Raw genomic sequence first — 17,908 nt, 5'->3', positions numbered from 1 at the left:
TCCCCTACAGTGAAGGAATCCACTGTAAATTTTGCTCCATGCGTCTCCTTAAAATCTACTTAGGTTCTGGATCAGATGGAAATAATTTTTGCACTACTGATCGTGTACTGACCATGCACAGATTGTTAAAATCTGCATTGTTGTACTGTTGTATTGCTGTAATCTGTAAAAATAAAATAAAAATGAACATTAATTTTTTTTATATGTATAAACAGCAATAACTACCTGAAAATCTGATTAGAAAGAATTATATTAAATAATCCCCGGCAACGGCGCCATTTTCTTGATAGGCAACGGGCTAAAAATCTCCTATAATACTTGCAAGAATGACAAGATTATTGTAGTATAAACGGATCTCCCAAGGTCGTTCTCCGCAGGAATTATTAAATAAATCGAAGCAAACCAATTTCCAATTAATTATTGTAAAGCAGAAAGTTGAGATGACTAATTTTATAACCTACTTAAATTAAAAATGAATTTAATTAATAAAAGTAAACTAAGTTGCAATATTAATGATGAAGAAAAAGGAAACTATTTTGGAGAAATCAAATTAAAAAAAAAAAAACACTAAGGATCCGCCATCACCTTAACAATCCCATATAGTTCTCTCAATTACTTATAATCTATACATGCATATTTCAAATGTTAGGTTTTCCTAATATATGCCTACTTGGAACCCCAACATAGAGCGTATATCAAACATGCAATCCGTCTATGGTATTCAAATCAAATCTAAACATCCATGACTCATTAAGTTATGTGAAACCTTTTGAAAAACCATGCAACCATTATGACGTGGTATTCATCCTAAGTGAACTTGCACATATTAATCACAAGAAGCCTTTGTCAATTTCAGGGACCGACCTCTGACCAAAATTGCATCAAATTTCTTTTCTAAATATCCTAATGGTGATCAAACATCAAGATAATTAGATAGTTTAAATCAGTGATTAATAACTTGAAAACCTGCATGCATATAATCATAAGCAAATTGAAAAGAAACTACATATTCTTGCTAAGGTGTGTGGCCTCACCCTAGCAAAAGGAATTAGTTATGCATATTCATAATTGAAATCATAAAAAATATTATTAAGAATAAAAGGAATGAAAACACCTTAAAGTAGAAAATCTCCAAAAACCCTAGCAATTACTCTCTGTCTCCAAAGTTGCATAAAAGAAAAGCGTAGAGAAATAATGTGGACGGAAAAGCAATATATGTGCTATCCATCCCACAAACCCTAAAAACCAAGTCCTTTATTTCAACTAGGAAACTAAGATAACTAAAATAAAATAGGAAACATAACCCTAAATTAAATGGTAAAATTCGCCTAAAATTGGGACAGCCACGTTCCGGACTCTTAAGCTGCACCAAAACTGGCCCAATTTAGCTGGATTTGATGTTTGAAATATTCTGAACACTTCTCTAGAAGGCCACGAACCCATCATAGGTCTTCTCGGGCTCTAAAAACGTAATTTAAGCCCAGAAATGTCATTTTCCAGCACTGCACACTGCTCCTTTATTCCATCGCCAGAAAATAACCGCTTGGTAGAAAAATCCCAAATTTTGTTAAGAACACACCAAGAGAGACACACGAACATCCTCCAACTTGAATCACTCCAAAATTCATCTGTTTGATCATGTTTTGCTCCAGAGGAAGTCGGGTGTCCTGTATTGAAAATATAAATCAAAGTATCAAAATTCTACCAAAATAATTACCAAAACATAATAAGAATAGAGTAAAATATACAATATGAAATTAACCCATCAGAGAGCTTTTGTTCTCTCCAATTTCTTCAAGAAAACCCTAAGGAAGAAAAGGCTATAAAGTCACATTGATACCTACCTTCAATGGAGTGGCAAACTTGTAATAAGTCTAGAACCCACTCCCTCTCTAAGCATGGCCGGGCTCCCTATTTTTAGTGGGTTAATTGCCTATTTTGTTTTAGTTGTCACACAACTTAAACCTTATGTGCCTTGTGGACCAAAACCCTTTTGTGTCCCGAAACCCAAAACTAACTTAAGGCCTAAAACGAACCTTTCATTCTAGATTAATTAATTTTATTTAATCCTTGCCATACACAATTAAACTATTTCATTGTCCTTACTCATCTTCGTTATATCCTTCAATCATTACCTTACACGGTGAGCGATCCATTAGGTTTCTTTTAGCAAGGCAATGGGCGATTAGAACTCTTCAAATCGATTGTGAATTGAAACTTACTTTCAATTCTCCCTTTAGTGATTATACACCTTTAGGGTTTTCCACAAACCATGAGTGACACCTAGCAGTATGTCATGGCTACCCAAGCTAATAAGAAGAGGTGGTGAACCTATTCAGTTTAGGATTCCAATGCAATACGATCTTTCTCTAATACAATACTCTTGACCACATTGTTTGGTTCGATAGTTTATTCATGTCTACTATTCAATGTGATCATTTACTTATATGATTACCTTGAATGTGATTTGGAACGACTTCCTAAATCTCATTCATACTCTGGCCAGAGATTCTTAATCAGATCATATAATATTCTCCCTCAAATAGTTCAAAGGTTAGAGATCCTTTGTTGCGCATTCACTTGCCTCCATGGCTAAGTGGCTTAACCCCAACCATGTCGTGTACACCCTCTGACGGAGTGAATTTGACATAGTCAAAGATCAAGGACCTAACTACAAGATAACTATGATGCCTCAGGTCAAAGGACTATTTTGCATTATCCCAACCATGAGTTCTCATGTGAGTATGAGAACTCCTTGTTGATTGTGTTCAGTTGACTCATTCTCTATTAAGGACCTACGTACTTGTCTTGGTGTCAGTCACACCAATGACTCGAGACCAGTCACTCTCCCTGAGAGAAGACATAGCACGTACTGATCTTAACGGATTGTCAATGCCTAATTGGCAATCCTATGATCAGGAACGTTTAAGATATGTATACGAAAGAGAATGGTCTCATGAATCTAACTTTTTTAGATCACATTCTCCCAATTATATATTCCTTGGACTTATCGTTTAAGCATATAACATTTATATGAGACAGCTTTAAACAATAATATTTGCCTTTTATATTAAACTAGATTAGTTTAACATGTGAAATGTTCATAAAGTATCATCATATGATTGGTTTTAGGGCACATTTGGAACACTATGTTTAACAACTGAGCTGAAGGTTTTGGTGTAATCTGCACCAGCCTTCTGATGAAACCCATTCGCCACAAGTCGAGCCTTATAGCGCTCAATTGTACCATCTGCATGGTGCTTCAACTTGAACACCCACTTGTTCGAAAGAAAATTCATCTGTGGATTGAAATGAACCAAACTCCAAGTCCCATATCGTTGCAACGCATTAAACGCCTAAGCCATGACGTTCCTCCATTCCTGGGACTTAACAACCTGAGTGAAACATGTTGGTTCAACATAAGACTTGTCAACAGTGATAGACATAGCATATTTAGGGTTTGGTTTTTGAATTCCAGACTTGGATCTTGTGACCATACCATGCTCTAGAGGTGTTGGAGCATCAGGCAACATTGGCACAGGTTCTATAGATACTTTGACCTGCTCATTTGAGGGTAGGGTAAGTTGTATGAAGGAGGACAACATTTGTGTTTCAGGATTGGGACTTGGTAAGTCAATGGTAGAATTTGGGTCAGGTTGTAACTGTGCAGGGTTTGTGGCGATAGAGGTGGTATTAGTTTGTTGGTTGGCAGGTTGCACGGCAATTGGAGAAGTAAGTGGTTGAGGCAGGGTAGGACAAGTAGGCAAATCAAATGTAAATAACAACTTAGGGGAGTGAAGGTTACCTGTGGTATTGACGTTTTATGAAGAAGATGTGAGTCCTTTAAAAGGGAAAGAGTCCTCATCGAACAAGACATGGCGAGACAAGTAAATTCGTTTCGTGGACAAGTCCAAGCATTTGTAGCCTTGATGATTCAGTGAATAGCCTAAGAAAATACAAGCTTTTGATTTAGATTGAAGTTTATTTTATGTGTAGGGCACTAACCATGGAAAGCATTAACATCCAAAAAATTTTAACATGTCATACTTTGGTTTTTGTCAAAACAATTTCTCATAAGGTGACACATTGGATAAAATTTTAGTTGGCAACCTATTTATCAAATATGTTGTAGTAGAACATGCATCAAACCAAAATTTATTAGGCATGTGGGATTGAGAAAGCATAACTATGCTTGTTTCAACAATATGTCGATGTTTTCGTTCAGCAATTCCATTTTGTTCAGGATGTTTAGGACATGAAAAACGTTGTGAAATTCCATTTGCAGTGAGAAACTTCTGAAAAGCATGACTTTTATACTCTCCACCTTCATCACATTGAAGGATTTTAATTGAAAGATTAAATCTATTTTTGACACTAGCCTTGAATTTTACAAAAAATTCAAAGACTTCACTTTTGTTTTCATAGGAAAAATCCAGGAGTAACAAGAATAATCATCCACAAACAACACATAATAACAAAAAATTTCAATAGAAATAATTCGGGAAGTCCAAGTGCATAAGTTGCAAGGGAAATTGAGAAACAAACTGAGACACTTTGAAAGGTAGCCTAGTACTTTTTCTTAAGGGACATGACTCACAAAAGCTTACACCAGTGGTACCATGAATTGGTACCAATTTATTTGAAACTAAAAACTTAATTATTGAATTGGTAGGATGACCAAGCCGAGCATGACATTTTTGGACTGAACACCAAATCCCTACAAAGGCTAAAATTGGATACTTGAGTTGTCCACTGCCACTTGGAAATGGGTATAACCCATTCTCACATCTCCCTTCGAAAAGTGTCTTCCGGGTCTTGAGGTTCTTATCAAGGAAAAAATAAGGGAAAATTAGCAAGTAGTAATGGTTGTCTAAAATGAACCTATGGGCAGATATTATATTTTGAGAAACAGTGGGATAGTGAAGGACATTACGTAAATCAAATGAGCAAGTTTTAGTATGTAGTTGATTTGAACCAGAGTAAGAGATAGAGATGCCAAAGTCATTACCTACATAGTATCATTACCATTGTACTCTTTGGGATTGACCAAATTCTAAATTTCAAGAGTGATATGAGCATTAGCACTTGTGTCGAGTAGCCAAGTACCATTTGGCTACTTGTTCAAGGTGATAGGTGATGAGGACATTGCTGTGAGCCCCTTGGCAGGAAACCGACCTTCATAAGCAGCATTCATCCTTTGCTAGCAATCAAGAGCAGGATGACTTGGTTTGCCATAAATTTGGCAAATATTACGCTCACCTGGACAAGGAAATCTCTCACCATTAGTTGGCTGGTTACTCTAGTTATTGTTGTTGCGAGGATTGTATCCTCATTGATTGGAAGGAAGTCCACGATTGGACGGGGATGCACCTTTCCCAGTTCCACGCAAGCGCTATCCACTTCGGCCTCAAGCAGCAACTAAGGCATTAACAGGTGGATTGTCAGCCAAGGAAGGATTTTAATCCATCACTCTACGCTCGGTGGTCAACAGAAGTGCCTCAAGAGTGGGATAGGTTATAGGTGAATCCCAAACTTGGGCAGCACTTACTGTAATTTCAGAGATAGGTCCAAGATTGTTCAACACAATCTGCATGAGTTCATCATCATTTACTGGTTGCCCCGCTAGGGCAAGGTTATCAATGATGGCATTCATGTGATCCAGGTAATCCATGATAGAGACATCACCCTTTTTGGTCTGCAGCAACTCATTTCTTAGAAGAAAAAAATTTGTTTTGTAAGGTGAAGGCATAGCTCTACTCCAAAGCTTCCCAAGTGGCTCAAGCAGTCCTCTTGCTTGCCACGACAGATAGTACAGAAGCAGTCAAGGAGCCATTTATCCAACTAAGGATTGTTTAATCATGTTGAACCCATGTAGTGTACGCAGGATTCACAGTGGTCACGCTAGGAAAGTTCTTGGGAGGGCACACCAAAGTACCATCCATAGTGGGTAGTTGGTCTGGTCAAGCTTGATGTTCACAACAGTGGAAAAGGGATGAAATGGATTGGTGGTAGGGTTCGTGGGATTGGTGAGAGAGGGTGGGATTGGAAGAATTGGCATTGTTTTCAACCATTGAAGCATGGAAAAAAAATTGGATCTAGTTGTTAGACAGTAAGGCTCAATACCATGTAAAACTTAAGTATGTTGAGGGTTTCACTTCAATTGCATACCCCATCAACACTAGGATGCATGTATTTATAATAATCTCAATGTTACAGCATGGGTTTGAAAACCCTAGATACAAGGAACTTTTCAAAGTTTAAAAGTACAAACAAAAAGCTATAAAGATTACATGTGCAGCTTAGATCACAACATATATTTGAAAAAAAAAAAAAAAAAAAAAAAAAAAAACCCTATAAACTAGGAATGGCTGAAAGGATAAGAGTTTAAACTAAATCAAACTCCTCAAGGTGCAATGATAACAGCTTCACGTTAACTTCATCTAACAGAATAGTGAGAGGCCATGTTTGGTGCTGGTTCCTACGTTGACACCAACAGAGTATGGTGCTTCATATTATTCTCAAGCTTTGAAGTGGGAAGAGAAGAAAGAGAAACGATTGAATGGAAGGAGTAACAGTCGTCAGCGACATAGGGAGAAAATTTGCCGACCTTTGGTTTGAGTTCGTTGGAAATAATGGAGAGGTGCAATGATGTGGTGGGTTTAGGGTTATTTGGTGTAGAGAGAAAAACACTTATCTTTATTTTTTTTTCTTATTTATTTAGGACATATTTGAGAGTTTGATGGAGAAAATTGTTGAATCGAATGTGGAGATAAAACTAAGGGTGGGCGTGTGTTGGTTCGAGTCAGTTTTGGGACAAAACTGAAACCAAACTGACCTAGTCGATTAGGCCAAAATTGCAAACCGAAATCAACCAAGCTGGGTCTAAAAACCGATCAGGTCGGTTGACCAACAGTGGTGAGTTGGTTTGGATCGGTTCTTGGTTTGTGTGAAGATGAAAATCCCTAAAAAATTTCTCTCACAAAAGCTATAGAACATAGCACCAATATAAATGATTGCTCAAAGAAAAATATAAATGAAGGAGCCCAAGGAGGGCACCAAAACAACAACAGATGCCTTCTCCAAATGGTGCCCTCTGTTTTTCTCCAAAGGGACTCTTAAATTAATCAAGTTTTGTTTTCATGTGGTGGAAACATGATAACTAGGGATGGGCAAAATACCCACGGGTACAGGTAACTGCAGTTACCCGTCCATTTAAAACTCACGGTTACGGTTATAAATAACAGTTTAAACAAATAAACGGTGATGGGCATAACCGTTTACTCGTGAAATTTAAATGGACGGTTATAATTATTACCCACAGTTATAAATGGGTACCTATTTAACCGTTTATTTTAATATATGTAAAACTTAAAAATAAAAAAAATAAATAAATAAATGACTCTAAAATTGTTTGACCTCTTCCGTCACCCGCCGCTCATCTCTCTCATCTCCGCCTCTCTCTCTCTCTCATCTCCAGCAAAACAGTGGATTCGTTGCCCATTTTTAGTCATCGATGATGGCGGCACCTCATTTTGACTTCCAACAACCACAACACCCACTTCTCTTCTCTTTTTATTTTTCAAAAATTAATTCAATGATTTTTATTTTGGATTAATTGGAATGGAGGTTTGGATTGGTCTGACATGTGGTAAATAATTGAGGAAGGAGAAGCAATTGTTCGTGGTGCTGCTGACCAATATCCAGGCCAGAGTCCCAAGCTGCTTCCTAATTTATTTTCATGGATGCACTAGTTCTTATTTTGATGCCTCAGTATTTGTTTTATTTTCTCTTCTTCTTATGATATTAATCAATTGTCAACCACACAAGTTTCATAACAAGAACGATTTGCATGACATGAGCATACGGTAATCGTAACATTTATCATCAATGATACAATAATATGTGTAAGTTTTTTTTAGTACTTAGAAATTAAAATATGAAAATGCATGTGAAATGTACCTATAACGGTGTTTTAGTGTTAAAATATAACAAATTTCTATTTTAATTTTAAAGTTGTTAGAAAAAACATGTAGACGGGTAAAAAAAGAGTAAATGGGTAAAAAATGATAAACAGGTTAAAAACGATTACACGGTTATGGTTAAATACATGGTTATGTGTATGATTAACTGTTTATAAACGGTTATGGATATAGGTATAACCGTTTATACAATTATTCAACGAGTAAACGGTTATGGGTAAATAACCGCAATTACCCGCCTGCCATAACAGTTGTCTATCCCTAATGGTAACTCGTAAATAACTAACCATTTATGTTACTACACGTATTAATTACAATTAAAAAGCTAAAATTATATATATGCGGGTCAATTCGGTTAACCGCACCTTAAGAATTTTGGGAACCGATTAACGTCGGTGTGGTTTGGTTTAATCGCTGAAAATTAAAAAAACAAAAAAAACCAAATCAAACCAAGCCCCCGGTGCGGTCGGGCGGTTCAGTCCTGTTTTTTTTTTTTAAATGTCCAGCTTTAGATAAAACAAGTAGGTTTGAATAAAGTTTATCTTATAATGATTATTTATTTATAAAGAACATATATATATATATATATAATAGTTGAATGAGGATCCTGAATATCCTCAAATCATGTCTGTTTATCGTAAATCGTGAAGTCATAAATTATTTTAAATATTTTTATTTAAAATTAAACATAAATAGTACTTGACGAAAACTGGTCGCATGATGTATAATTAATAAACACGATTTGAAGATCTCCAGGATCCTCACAAATAGAATCCGAAGAGGATCCTCCTATCCAAACTCTAAATCTATCTAGAAATTTTCTATAAATAGGATTGATTCTAAATTTTTTATTTTTTTTAGTACAAGATATATTATACATTATGGGGAGAGAGAATTCGGTTAAGCTACATAATGAACAACCTAATTAAGTATCGAATTCATCATCAACGAGATTTACACCTAAGACCTCTCACTTACGAATGAAGAGGAATACTACGAGACCGTAGTACTAAGTAGTATAATTGATTCTAAATTAAAATTGGTTACTTTTTTTTTACAAGTAAGCATATCATTTAATTTCTACAGTTATTTTTTTTAATTGGTAACTAGAAAATTTAGGAAGTTTTCTAAATATTTTATTTTTGGCAGTCCACGACCATACACTCACACACCGACACTTTCCCTCGAAAGATCCCTTTGCCATAATGTAAGCATTGGTCACGAGGAGTCACGTGACCGGAAAAATAAAAATAAAAAAAAGAATACTTCACGTCAACGGAACTTACGTACTTGTTATGTCTCTAGCTTGTCGCCTAGTCCTTCACTAATCGCTATATTTCCCGAAGCTTCTTGTTTACACCGTCGCACGTCGCCCAATGGTTGCACGCGTTGGATCGGGCGCGTATGACTGGGACAATAAGATTTAGTAGCACGTTATAAATTTTAAAAGAATAATACTTGCATTTCTCGTTGTCAAATGATCTCCTTCCTTGTCTTGTTGAGAATATAAATTTCAAAATCAAGCATTTTCATTTCTTAAACTACAAAAAATTATTTCAATTTGAAAATTATTTTGTCGTTCAAATGTATATAACAAATTAATAGTGTAAGTATCAATTTTTGTTTCTATTATTTTGTACAAAAAAATAAAAATATAAGTTTCAAGTATTATATTCATAATAAACTGTCCATTTATTTCATGCGTTTAGACCTCCTCTCAAATTTTAGGTTCTAAACTTACCACAACTTACTTCAACCTAACTCTTAGAGCAAGTATGAGTTTTAACACAAAACTCATTTATGGGACAAATTTAGCCTAGGATTCTCTCGGGTTAGTGGGGCTAACCCACCATATTTGTGTACTTTTTTTTCATCTTATATTTATAAATTTATTGAATCGAACGGTTAATCTCTAATATTATCAAATCCAACAGTAAAAAAAAAGATCCATTGGTCCAAATTTAAATCCAATGACTAAAGTAATTTAAAAAATTCTTTTATGTCTTTGATATTGTTTCATAGTTTTCATGAGTTTCATGGTGTTGGTTAGTGATTTTTCAATATTTGTCGGAATCTAAATAATTTTTTGCTTAAAATGTTCATAAAATTAAATTAAGATAGTCTACATAATTTTTCTTCAAAAAAAGTTACTTTATAAAAAAAAATTAGCCTAAATTCATTCTTTAATAATCTGGGCTAAAATTTTAATCCACAAGATTTGGAGCATAAAAGCTATTTCTGGGTTAAAATCTAAATTTTTTGGGCTAAATATTTTAGGTTTTAACCTAAGAGTTGGATATGGTCTTAGAAGATTAACTATCTCTAATTTTAAATGTTTTTTTCTTTGTATAATTAATTCTCAAATAAAGAATAATAATTTAAAAAAAATTAATTGTTAATTTTATTTAGTTAAAATATACTAGTATATGCCAACACATAAAGTGTGTGAAATTTTTTACTTTGGTTGTTAAAATTGAAGGAGAGAGGAAGATAGTGAGAGAGAACTTGAGAGTGAGGAGAGAGGGAGAGGAGAGAGGGAGAGAGATTGTTTAAAAAAAATTAGAGATGACAAACTTACATGTAGGTGAGATTTAAAAAAAACAGCAAAATTTGTTTTGTGAAATTACGTTACTGTCCTTAACTTTTTTTGTTGTGATAGAAGACAAAGATATCTTTTCACCATTTTTTGGTTCACAAAGAGGATTTCATTAATGTAGTTTTAGATTATTCATAAATGAGGAAACATGTGGGCCTCCTACTTAGGAGGGTGTATCCAATTAAGATTTTGATGAATTTTGAAAGAATTAAGAGTTTAAATGAATCTATCAAACTCTAGTGGTATTTAATCTTGATTTTTGAAGAGTATCAAAATCTGATGGTATTCAATCTCGAGTTTTTTAAAATGTTTCAAAATCTGGTTGTATTCAAAATTCAATGAATTTGTAGGAATTTAAGGGTTGAAAGATTTTGGTGGATTCTAGAATGAAAAATATAAATACCAAAAGCCCTCACAAATCATGCCTCTACCGTAAGATTTCTTTTGTGATTCCTCCCTCTACCAAATATGAGCCGACTTGGATATAAACGAACTCTTCTTCTAAGCAGACATGCAAAGGTAAGATGCCTTCTTTTTCAATTTTTTTGTCTTCTCTGTATGGCCAAATCTTTATATCGTTTCTCTTCAATGAAGACAACCTATAATCAACAATGTCCTTGTCTTCTCCTCATGGCCAATTTTTTTTATTATTTGTTTTAGAGAACCTTAAATCTCAATTCAACTCTATCGAATTCTAAGCATCAATTTCCTTGCTTGATCCTTTTTTTATTTGTTCAATTTCCTTGCATGATCTTAGTATCTCATAATCACCCAATATAAGTTGTACTTGCCAACACCACTCCCCTTCATCACCGTAGAAATCTTCATTTCTTTTCTACTTTTCTTTTGGCATCCTCATTGTGACCTTTGGCATCTTCTGTAAATGTTATAAAAGCTCCATTAATATCCATCAAACTCAAAAAATTCATGTAAAATTCCTTTTAATTCCACTTGAAGCCTGTGACTCCCATTAAAATTCATAAGGAGTTTATATGAATTTATTAAAATTCATAGACTCCTTGGGGGTCTATAATTCTAATAGAATTCAATCAAATTCTTAATTAAATACACCCCCTTTAGATACAATATATAATCTTAAAATACAAAAGAGAGAGGGGATCAAGCTGCTATTTTTTCCAAAAAATATTTGGAGCTGCTATAAATACCACTAGTGCAACTCATATGGTCACCGACACGTTCTCTATTCTTTCTTTCTTTCTTTCTTTCCTTCTTTCTCGTTTTTCTTGTGATTTTATATATGAAAGACACAATAATGCTATAGAAATAATAACAATAATAATAATAATAATAATAAGAACGATAATAGTAAAAAGAATAATGTTGTTCCCACATTCAGCTCTCCTACATACTCTTGTTAATTTTTTGTTATTGACTTTTTCAATTCATTTGATCCCATTGTGAAAATTGTGAGAAGTGTTTGAGAAATAAAAATGAGGGCTTGGATACACGACCCTAATACATAAGGGTGCGTTTGGTACGTGGGACGGGACGGGACGGAACGGGACGAGGCGTTCCGTCCCGCGTTTGGTGCGCCAAAAATGGGTGGAACGGGTTGTTCCACGGGACAGATTTTGGGTGTTTTTGCGTCCCACCTCCCCCCCTGGAACGGGTTTGTTCCACGTCTGTGGAACACACTGTTTTACCATTTTAAGACAAATATACCCCATGTCTTTTTCAAAAATTACACCTTCGTTCCGTCCCGTCCCGTCCCGTCCCGTCCCGTTCCGTCCCGTTCCGTCCCGTCCCATTCCGTTCCGTTCCGTCTGCGTACCAAACGCACCCTAAAGGAACAGGAGCTGTTGAGAGGTTCCATATTGCTGAGCCAAAGGGCAGCACCTACCGTTTAGGTGGCACCAGCGAGATCCAGCTAAGGTTCTATTCATTTATCTCGATTTTTCTCGTCACATAATTAATAACAAAGGTTTATTATATTTGCATTGCTCGATAGTTAATCTACAAAAATTATGCTGAATTCTATACACACAATTTCAAATTTTCTTCTCCACAATTTAGATAATCGTAAGTATAATTATTCTATCGAGTGAGAACTTTACAAAAATTATGCTGAATTTTGAACACTCAATTTTAATTTTTTTTCTCCGTAGTTTAGATAATCATAACTATAATTCTTCTATCGAGGTGGCACTTGCCAATAAGTTTATAGAGGAAACGGATGCATAATTTTAAATTCGAATTTTGTTGTTTATCTTTTTGGGGGTGGTGGGATTGGAGCGTTTAACGTCTACCGCTTTTCAATGATTTCCACTATTTGAGAATTTATGGATTCAAGGGAAAACTCCAAAATTTCTATTCTTTTTCCAACCCCTTCTATTTTCTCAGTAACCGAACAGTGCAAAACCAAACTGAACACATAACCCCCCAAACTTTCCACAAACCCATTCATCATTCCTTTGTTGATCTTATTACCCCTGTTGTTTAAATTAAAAAGAAAGAAAGATGATGAACAAGAAATATTATGTAAATAATTAACAAAAAATATATAATTTACAAAACCCAGCTCAATTAATCATCTTCGTCCCCTTTTGAAGATGATGGTGAATTTCTGCAAAACTCAAAGCTATGATCCTCCATTTTCTCCACCACAAAATGCCCTACACTACCCACAGCCTCCACCAAGTTTTCCCGGCAAAGAAACTCGTCGCTAAAAATCCTCTCAACCTCTCTTGAAAAATCATGAACAAAAACATGAGTTTTATCCCCACCGCCCCTCTTGCTCCGGGCTAAAACTCCGGCGGTGAAAATAGCCGACATCCGCCCCGGAGACGACGGAGAATACCCACGTGGGCCGTCGACCAGAATCACATCCCAAGGGACTTGATATATGTGGTTCGGCAAGTCGTTGATCCCGATCTTGCAGTCCGAGAACAACAAGTTCTGGACCGGCCGGCACTCGTTTTTGACCTGGGATTTGGTCGTTGACAGCAATTGTTTGTGGTCCTTGACTTGGGTCACGTATGACACGTCGTACGCCTCGAGGCTGTGGTGGGAGTGGGCCTGCTCGAATCGGGAGACGAGGAACTCGCTCTCATCGACGAAAGCGGTGCGGCCGTTGAGGTTGAGCGTGTGGTAGAAAAGGGACTCGTGGGTGAGGCCGAAAACGAGGAAATTGCAGTTGGGTGCGCAGAGGCGGGTGAGGGCGGAGGATATGGAGGTGAGTTCCGGCGGGGACATGTGGGGTGCTGACGAGGTGTTTGATGATGAAATGGCGTAGTGAAGAAGTGCGTCGAGGACGGCGGGCGGGAGGGAGAGTACGGAGGTGGGGGTGAGGGAGGAGGTGGGGAGGGTTTGGGGGATGGTGGTGCTGATGAGAGTGAGGGTGAATGCGAGGGTAAAGAAGGTGAAGAAGAAGAGGAGCCACAGGCGGTGGCTTCCGCCGCTTGTGGTGGGTTTGTGGATTGCTTGGGGGTGGAGGAGGATGAGTTTTGTGTTTGTGTTGGCGGTGGTGGTAGTGCTGTTGGTGGTCTTCATTTCCACACAGGGAGAGAGAGAGAGAGTCAGACGCTGCTCTTTGCTTTGTCTTTTTTAATTATCTTGGGATTTCTCTTTCTTGGCTTCATAATTCATTTGCTTGAAAGTTAGAGAGCGCGACAGAGAAATCACGGAGGGGATTGAGTGGGACACGAATGCCAATGTGGGAACAGAACAGTTGAGCTTTCCATGAGGTGGCGTCTCCTCTTAAAGCAGCTTTTGAATCTCATCTGGATTTTATTCAGTTTACCGTATAATAAAAAATTATTTAAAATTATTTTATTTAAAATTAAAAATAAATTTTAATTAACGAAATTTGATCATACGATATACAATAAACGTATAAAAAGTGAGAATTTCTAAAATTCTCACAAAGAGAATTTGTAGAGAGAGTAATACTTATAAAATTCTCACAAAGAGGATTTCTAAAACCGAGGTTAAGGCCCGAAACAAAGAAATATCAGTTTAGTACCAACTAAAAACGCTTCGGCCGGTTGAGAGAGTAATGCTTGTAAAACTGAAGTAGTAGGCTAAAGTTCGTAACATGTATACCATAGGTTGGACCATGAGTGGGTTTCGCAAGCAGTCCTTGTAGGTCAAAATTTCATATTTTTGAGTTCCAATCAAAACAGTATTTTAGTGATGTAAATTAATTAGAATCCAACCAAATCTCGTTCGCTAATGCACTAATGCTAAAGCATATATTCTTTGCTTAATTTTGTGGTATTTTGTTGGAGGAAAGGTGGTAAAAGTCGCCAAAGATGGATAGTGGATTCAACTTTTGGTAGGAAAAGATGTCCTCAACCGGGTTGAGTTATTTAGGGCAGGATTGGAAGGTGCATGGCAGTTACTTTGCGCTACAATCTTACCTTATTTTGAGTTATGAGTTTAAAGTTTGAACAATATTGTTACATTACATGTGTCTACACCTTTGTATCTGTGCAGTCCCATCTATATATGCTATCTCCAAATTTTGTGGTGAAAATGACCAATGTGAAGTTTATGGTTGAACCCCCAAATCAAATGCTATTTTAAAAGAAATATTTGAAAAGCAAAGTATTATTTTTTAAATAGAAAGTAGTCCACCACACATTAATGATAGGCCAATTCATTTCTTCATATATTCCAAGTAACACATTAGGTGACATCCTACTTTTGGCCCTCCTGTTATATGGTAAGCAAAATCAAAGTCGGTGGCCCCAAATAAGCATTGGCGGGGTTCAAACTTGAATTAGCCGTTCCAAATATTTCGTCTCTTTCTTTCTATTAGATTAAAACAAGTTCGTGAATTTATTAGGTTTATAGCAGATGCAGGTTTGAATCGTTTGAATGGTTTGATCAATTTATCAGGGTAGTGCCCCTGCATTCTAGCACTCAATTTGAATATCACTTTATTGGATGCATAATTAATTAATAAATATCTATTAGGGTTTACCCAAAAAAAAAAAGAAAAAAAAAACCTTTATTTGTAGAAGTAGCCACACCCATTTTATAGACAATTGGGAACACGTATTTAACAAGGAAACTGTGGGGTGAAGAATCCTCTGCGTTACGTTATATTTTTTTGGTTTTCCAAGTGAGTAGAAATCATTTCTAATCCTTTTTAGGTCAATGAAACGAATACAAATCAGAATTGGAAATTAGAGAAATTCAATATTGTATCCCAAATTATTTGAGTGATATCATATTTTGTATAATATTTACGCGTGTCCTTCTGCTAGGGTAAGGCTACGAGCCTTAGCATAAATATGTGATTTTGTTAATTTGCTTATAAATTGATGCATGCTTGCTTTGAATTATTACTCACCGTGTTTAACCTATCTAATTGTCTTAATGATTCAAGACCATTATGGTAATTAGACAAGTAATTTGATGCAATTTCTGTTGGAACATCACCCTGAAATTGAGGAAGGCTTCTTGTGATTAGTAATTGTAAGTTCACTTAAGGCAAACATGATGCGCTTAAGGGTTGCATGGTTTTCAAAGGGTTTTCACAAAGCTTAATGAGTGTTGCATGTTTATATTTGATATGAACATCACAAACGAATTGCATGTTAGATATACATTTTCACTTGAACATCACAAGGAAAATATGCATTAGGAAAACCTAACCTTCATAGCGTGTATGTGAAAATTCATAAGTAATTGGTAAAATTGCATAGGATTATTAGCGATGACGGCGGAATCATAGTGCTTAAATTGATTTGAACATTTTCTTTAGTTTTTCTTACTTTGCCAATTATTGAATTGTTTTTATTTGAAATTCATTTTTATTATTTTAAATCCTAAAATCAATCTTTTCAAAAAAAATTTCAAATAATTAATTAAGAATTGGTTTAAATACAAATGATTCATTCAATTTCTGTGGAGAATGACCTTGCTTGAGCCGTTTATACTACAATTGCCTTATTCTCTTCCAAGTATTTTTAAGTGTTTTGTTCCCTATGTTTGCAGGTGGTAAAAATCCTATCACACCTCACACTGGAGAAGGCATCACAGGAAACGAGAAGAAGCTCAAGAACGTTCTGGCTCAAATTTAAGTAGTAATCAACGCCAAGCACAACCACAAGTAGCACACTCTCTGGCTAGAGACGAACGACGTGTCCCACAATTGCGACACAGATAAGCAGACCGTCGAAAAAGGCAGGACAAACCTAGAGATCACTGCCTAGGGCAGCCGGTGGTACCACTACCTTAACATAGGCAGATCTATGAGGACGTAGAGAGGATTTAACTAAGCGAGTGCTTGGTTTTTGTAATGCCCCGACTTGAAAATTTTATTTCGGAAACTAATTTCGATGATGGGCCAAAATTTAGCTCTAAGGAAACTAACTACCATTAATCACAATTCTTTATTTAAATTTATTAATCACTCACAAAGTGTATAACCAACATTTATTTATCAAAAGCATAAGATTTAATTTTCCAAGTTTATCACCTAATTTCTTTTCTTAAAACAAATTCCCAACAAGAGATTAATTCTCGATTATTTAAGGCTTATCTAACCCTGTTAGACTGCCTATGTACCCTTGAACATGATCAAGCTTTTCGTAGTTCACCATTTACTACACTTGAACATTCACCACATAAACCATTATGTCTTAACATGATACCACAAATCAAGCATACAACATTCCAAGAACATTCGAAGAAGCACAATAATATTCTCTAGCCATTTTGATCAACGAGTCTTGTAACTCAAACAATATCACTCAAATAGTAGTAAAGAAGATTAGAAAGGAATTTGGAAAAGAAAATAGGTGTGGTAAAAACAATACTTTGCTTTCAAAAAATCTGCAGAAAATAGTACTATTGGACCAAGTTTAGGCTCCCTTTGGAACATTCAAAACTAAACCAAAGTGTGTGATATTATATGAGTTTTGAAGCTTGTGTTCTGTACTTTAAAATCATATAAAATTTGTAGAAAATGGAGCTCTAAATTGGAAGTTATGCCAAAAAGAAAAATGGAGGCTTGAAATTGGAAACCCAGTTTTTTGCTGCTGTTTGGCAGCTCGCGGCCCAAGTATAAATAAGGTTTTGATCAACCAATAATTAATGGAACTGGGTGAAAACAATTGGGTTACAATCATGAACATATGTACTTTCAACGTACTAAAAATTTTCTTCAAAGAAGCACATAAAGACCTAGAAATTAAGAGCCAAAGAAGGCTACTCGAAACTTGAGTTTTCTTTGCAAGGCAATTTTCTGCAACTTATGTAACAGCCCACTGCCAATTCATATAACAAATCCCAAAATACTTCCAGGTAGTCCAGAAGTCATGTATACAACATCCAAAACTAACATGACTCAAAATTTAACAAG

The 17,908-nt window shown here is 35.8% G+C and overlaps 1 protein-coding gene and 1 long non-coding RNA gene across 2 annotated transcripts in view; both read right to left on the bottom strand.

The window, feature by feature from the left end:
- LOC126620641 (uncharacterized) overlaps nucleotides 1-17,908 on the bottom strand; it is a 70,398-nt gene that overhangs the window by 23,635 nt on the left and 28,855 nt on the right. The window lies entirely within an intron of this gene.
- LOC126620638 (protein IRX15-LIKE-like) lies at nucleotides 13,058-14,284 on the bottom strand. Its single transcript, XM_050288852.1, has one exon. It carries the CDS (start codon nucleotides 14,083-14,085, stop codon nucleotides 13,120-13,122), a length of 966 nt encoding a protein of 321 aa, XP_050144809.1. The 5' UTR covers nucleotides 14,086-14,284; the 3' UTR covers nucleotides 13,058-13,119.

This window comes from Malus sylvestris, chromosome 5 (genome assembly GCF_916048215.2).
Source record: "Malus sylvestris chromosome 5, drMalSylv7.2, whole genome shotgun sequence".
NCBI classification, from domain to species: Eukaryota; Viridiplantae; Streptophyta; class Magnoliopsida; order Rosales; family Rosaceae; genus Malus; species Malus sylvestris.
The sequence above is the reverse complement of the archived record's forward strand: the minus strand, read 5'-3'. Positions and strand labels throughout refer to the sequence as shown.

Bases quoted from the DNA above. Each gene is read 5' to 3' on its own strand.
- LOC126620638 (XM_050288852.1), bottom strand. From the start codon at position 14,085: ATGAAGACCACCAACAGCACTACCACCACCGCCAACACAAACACAAAA.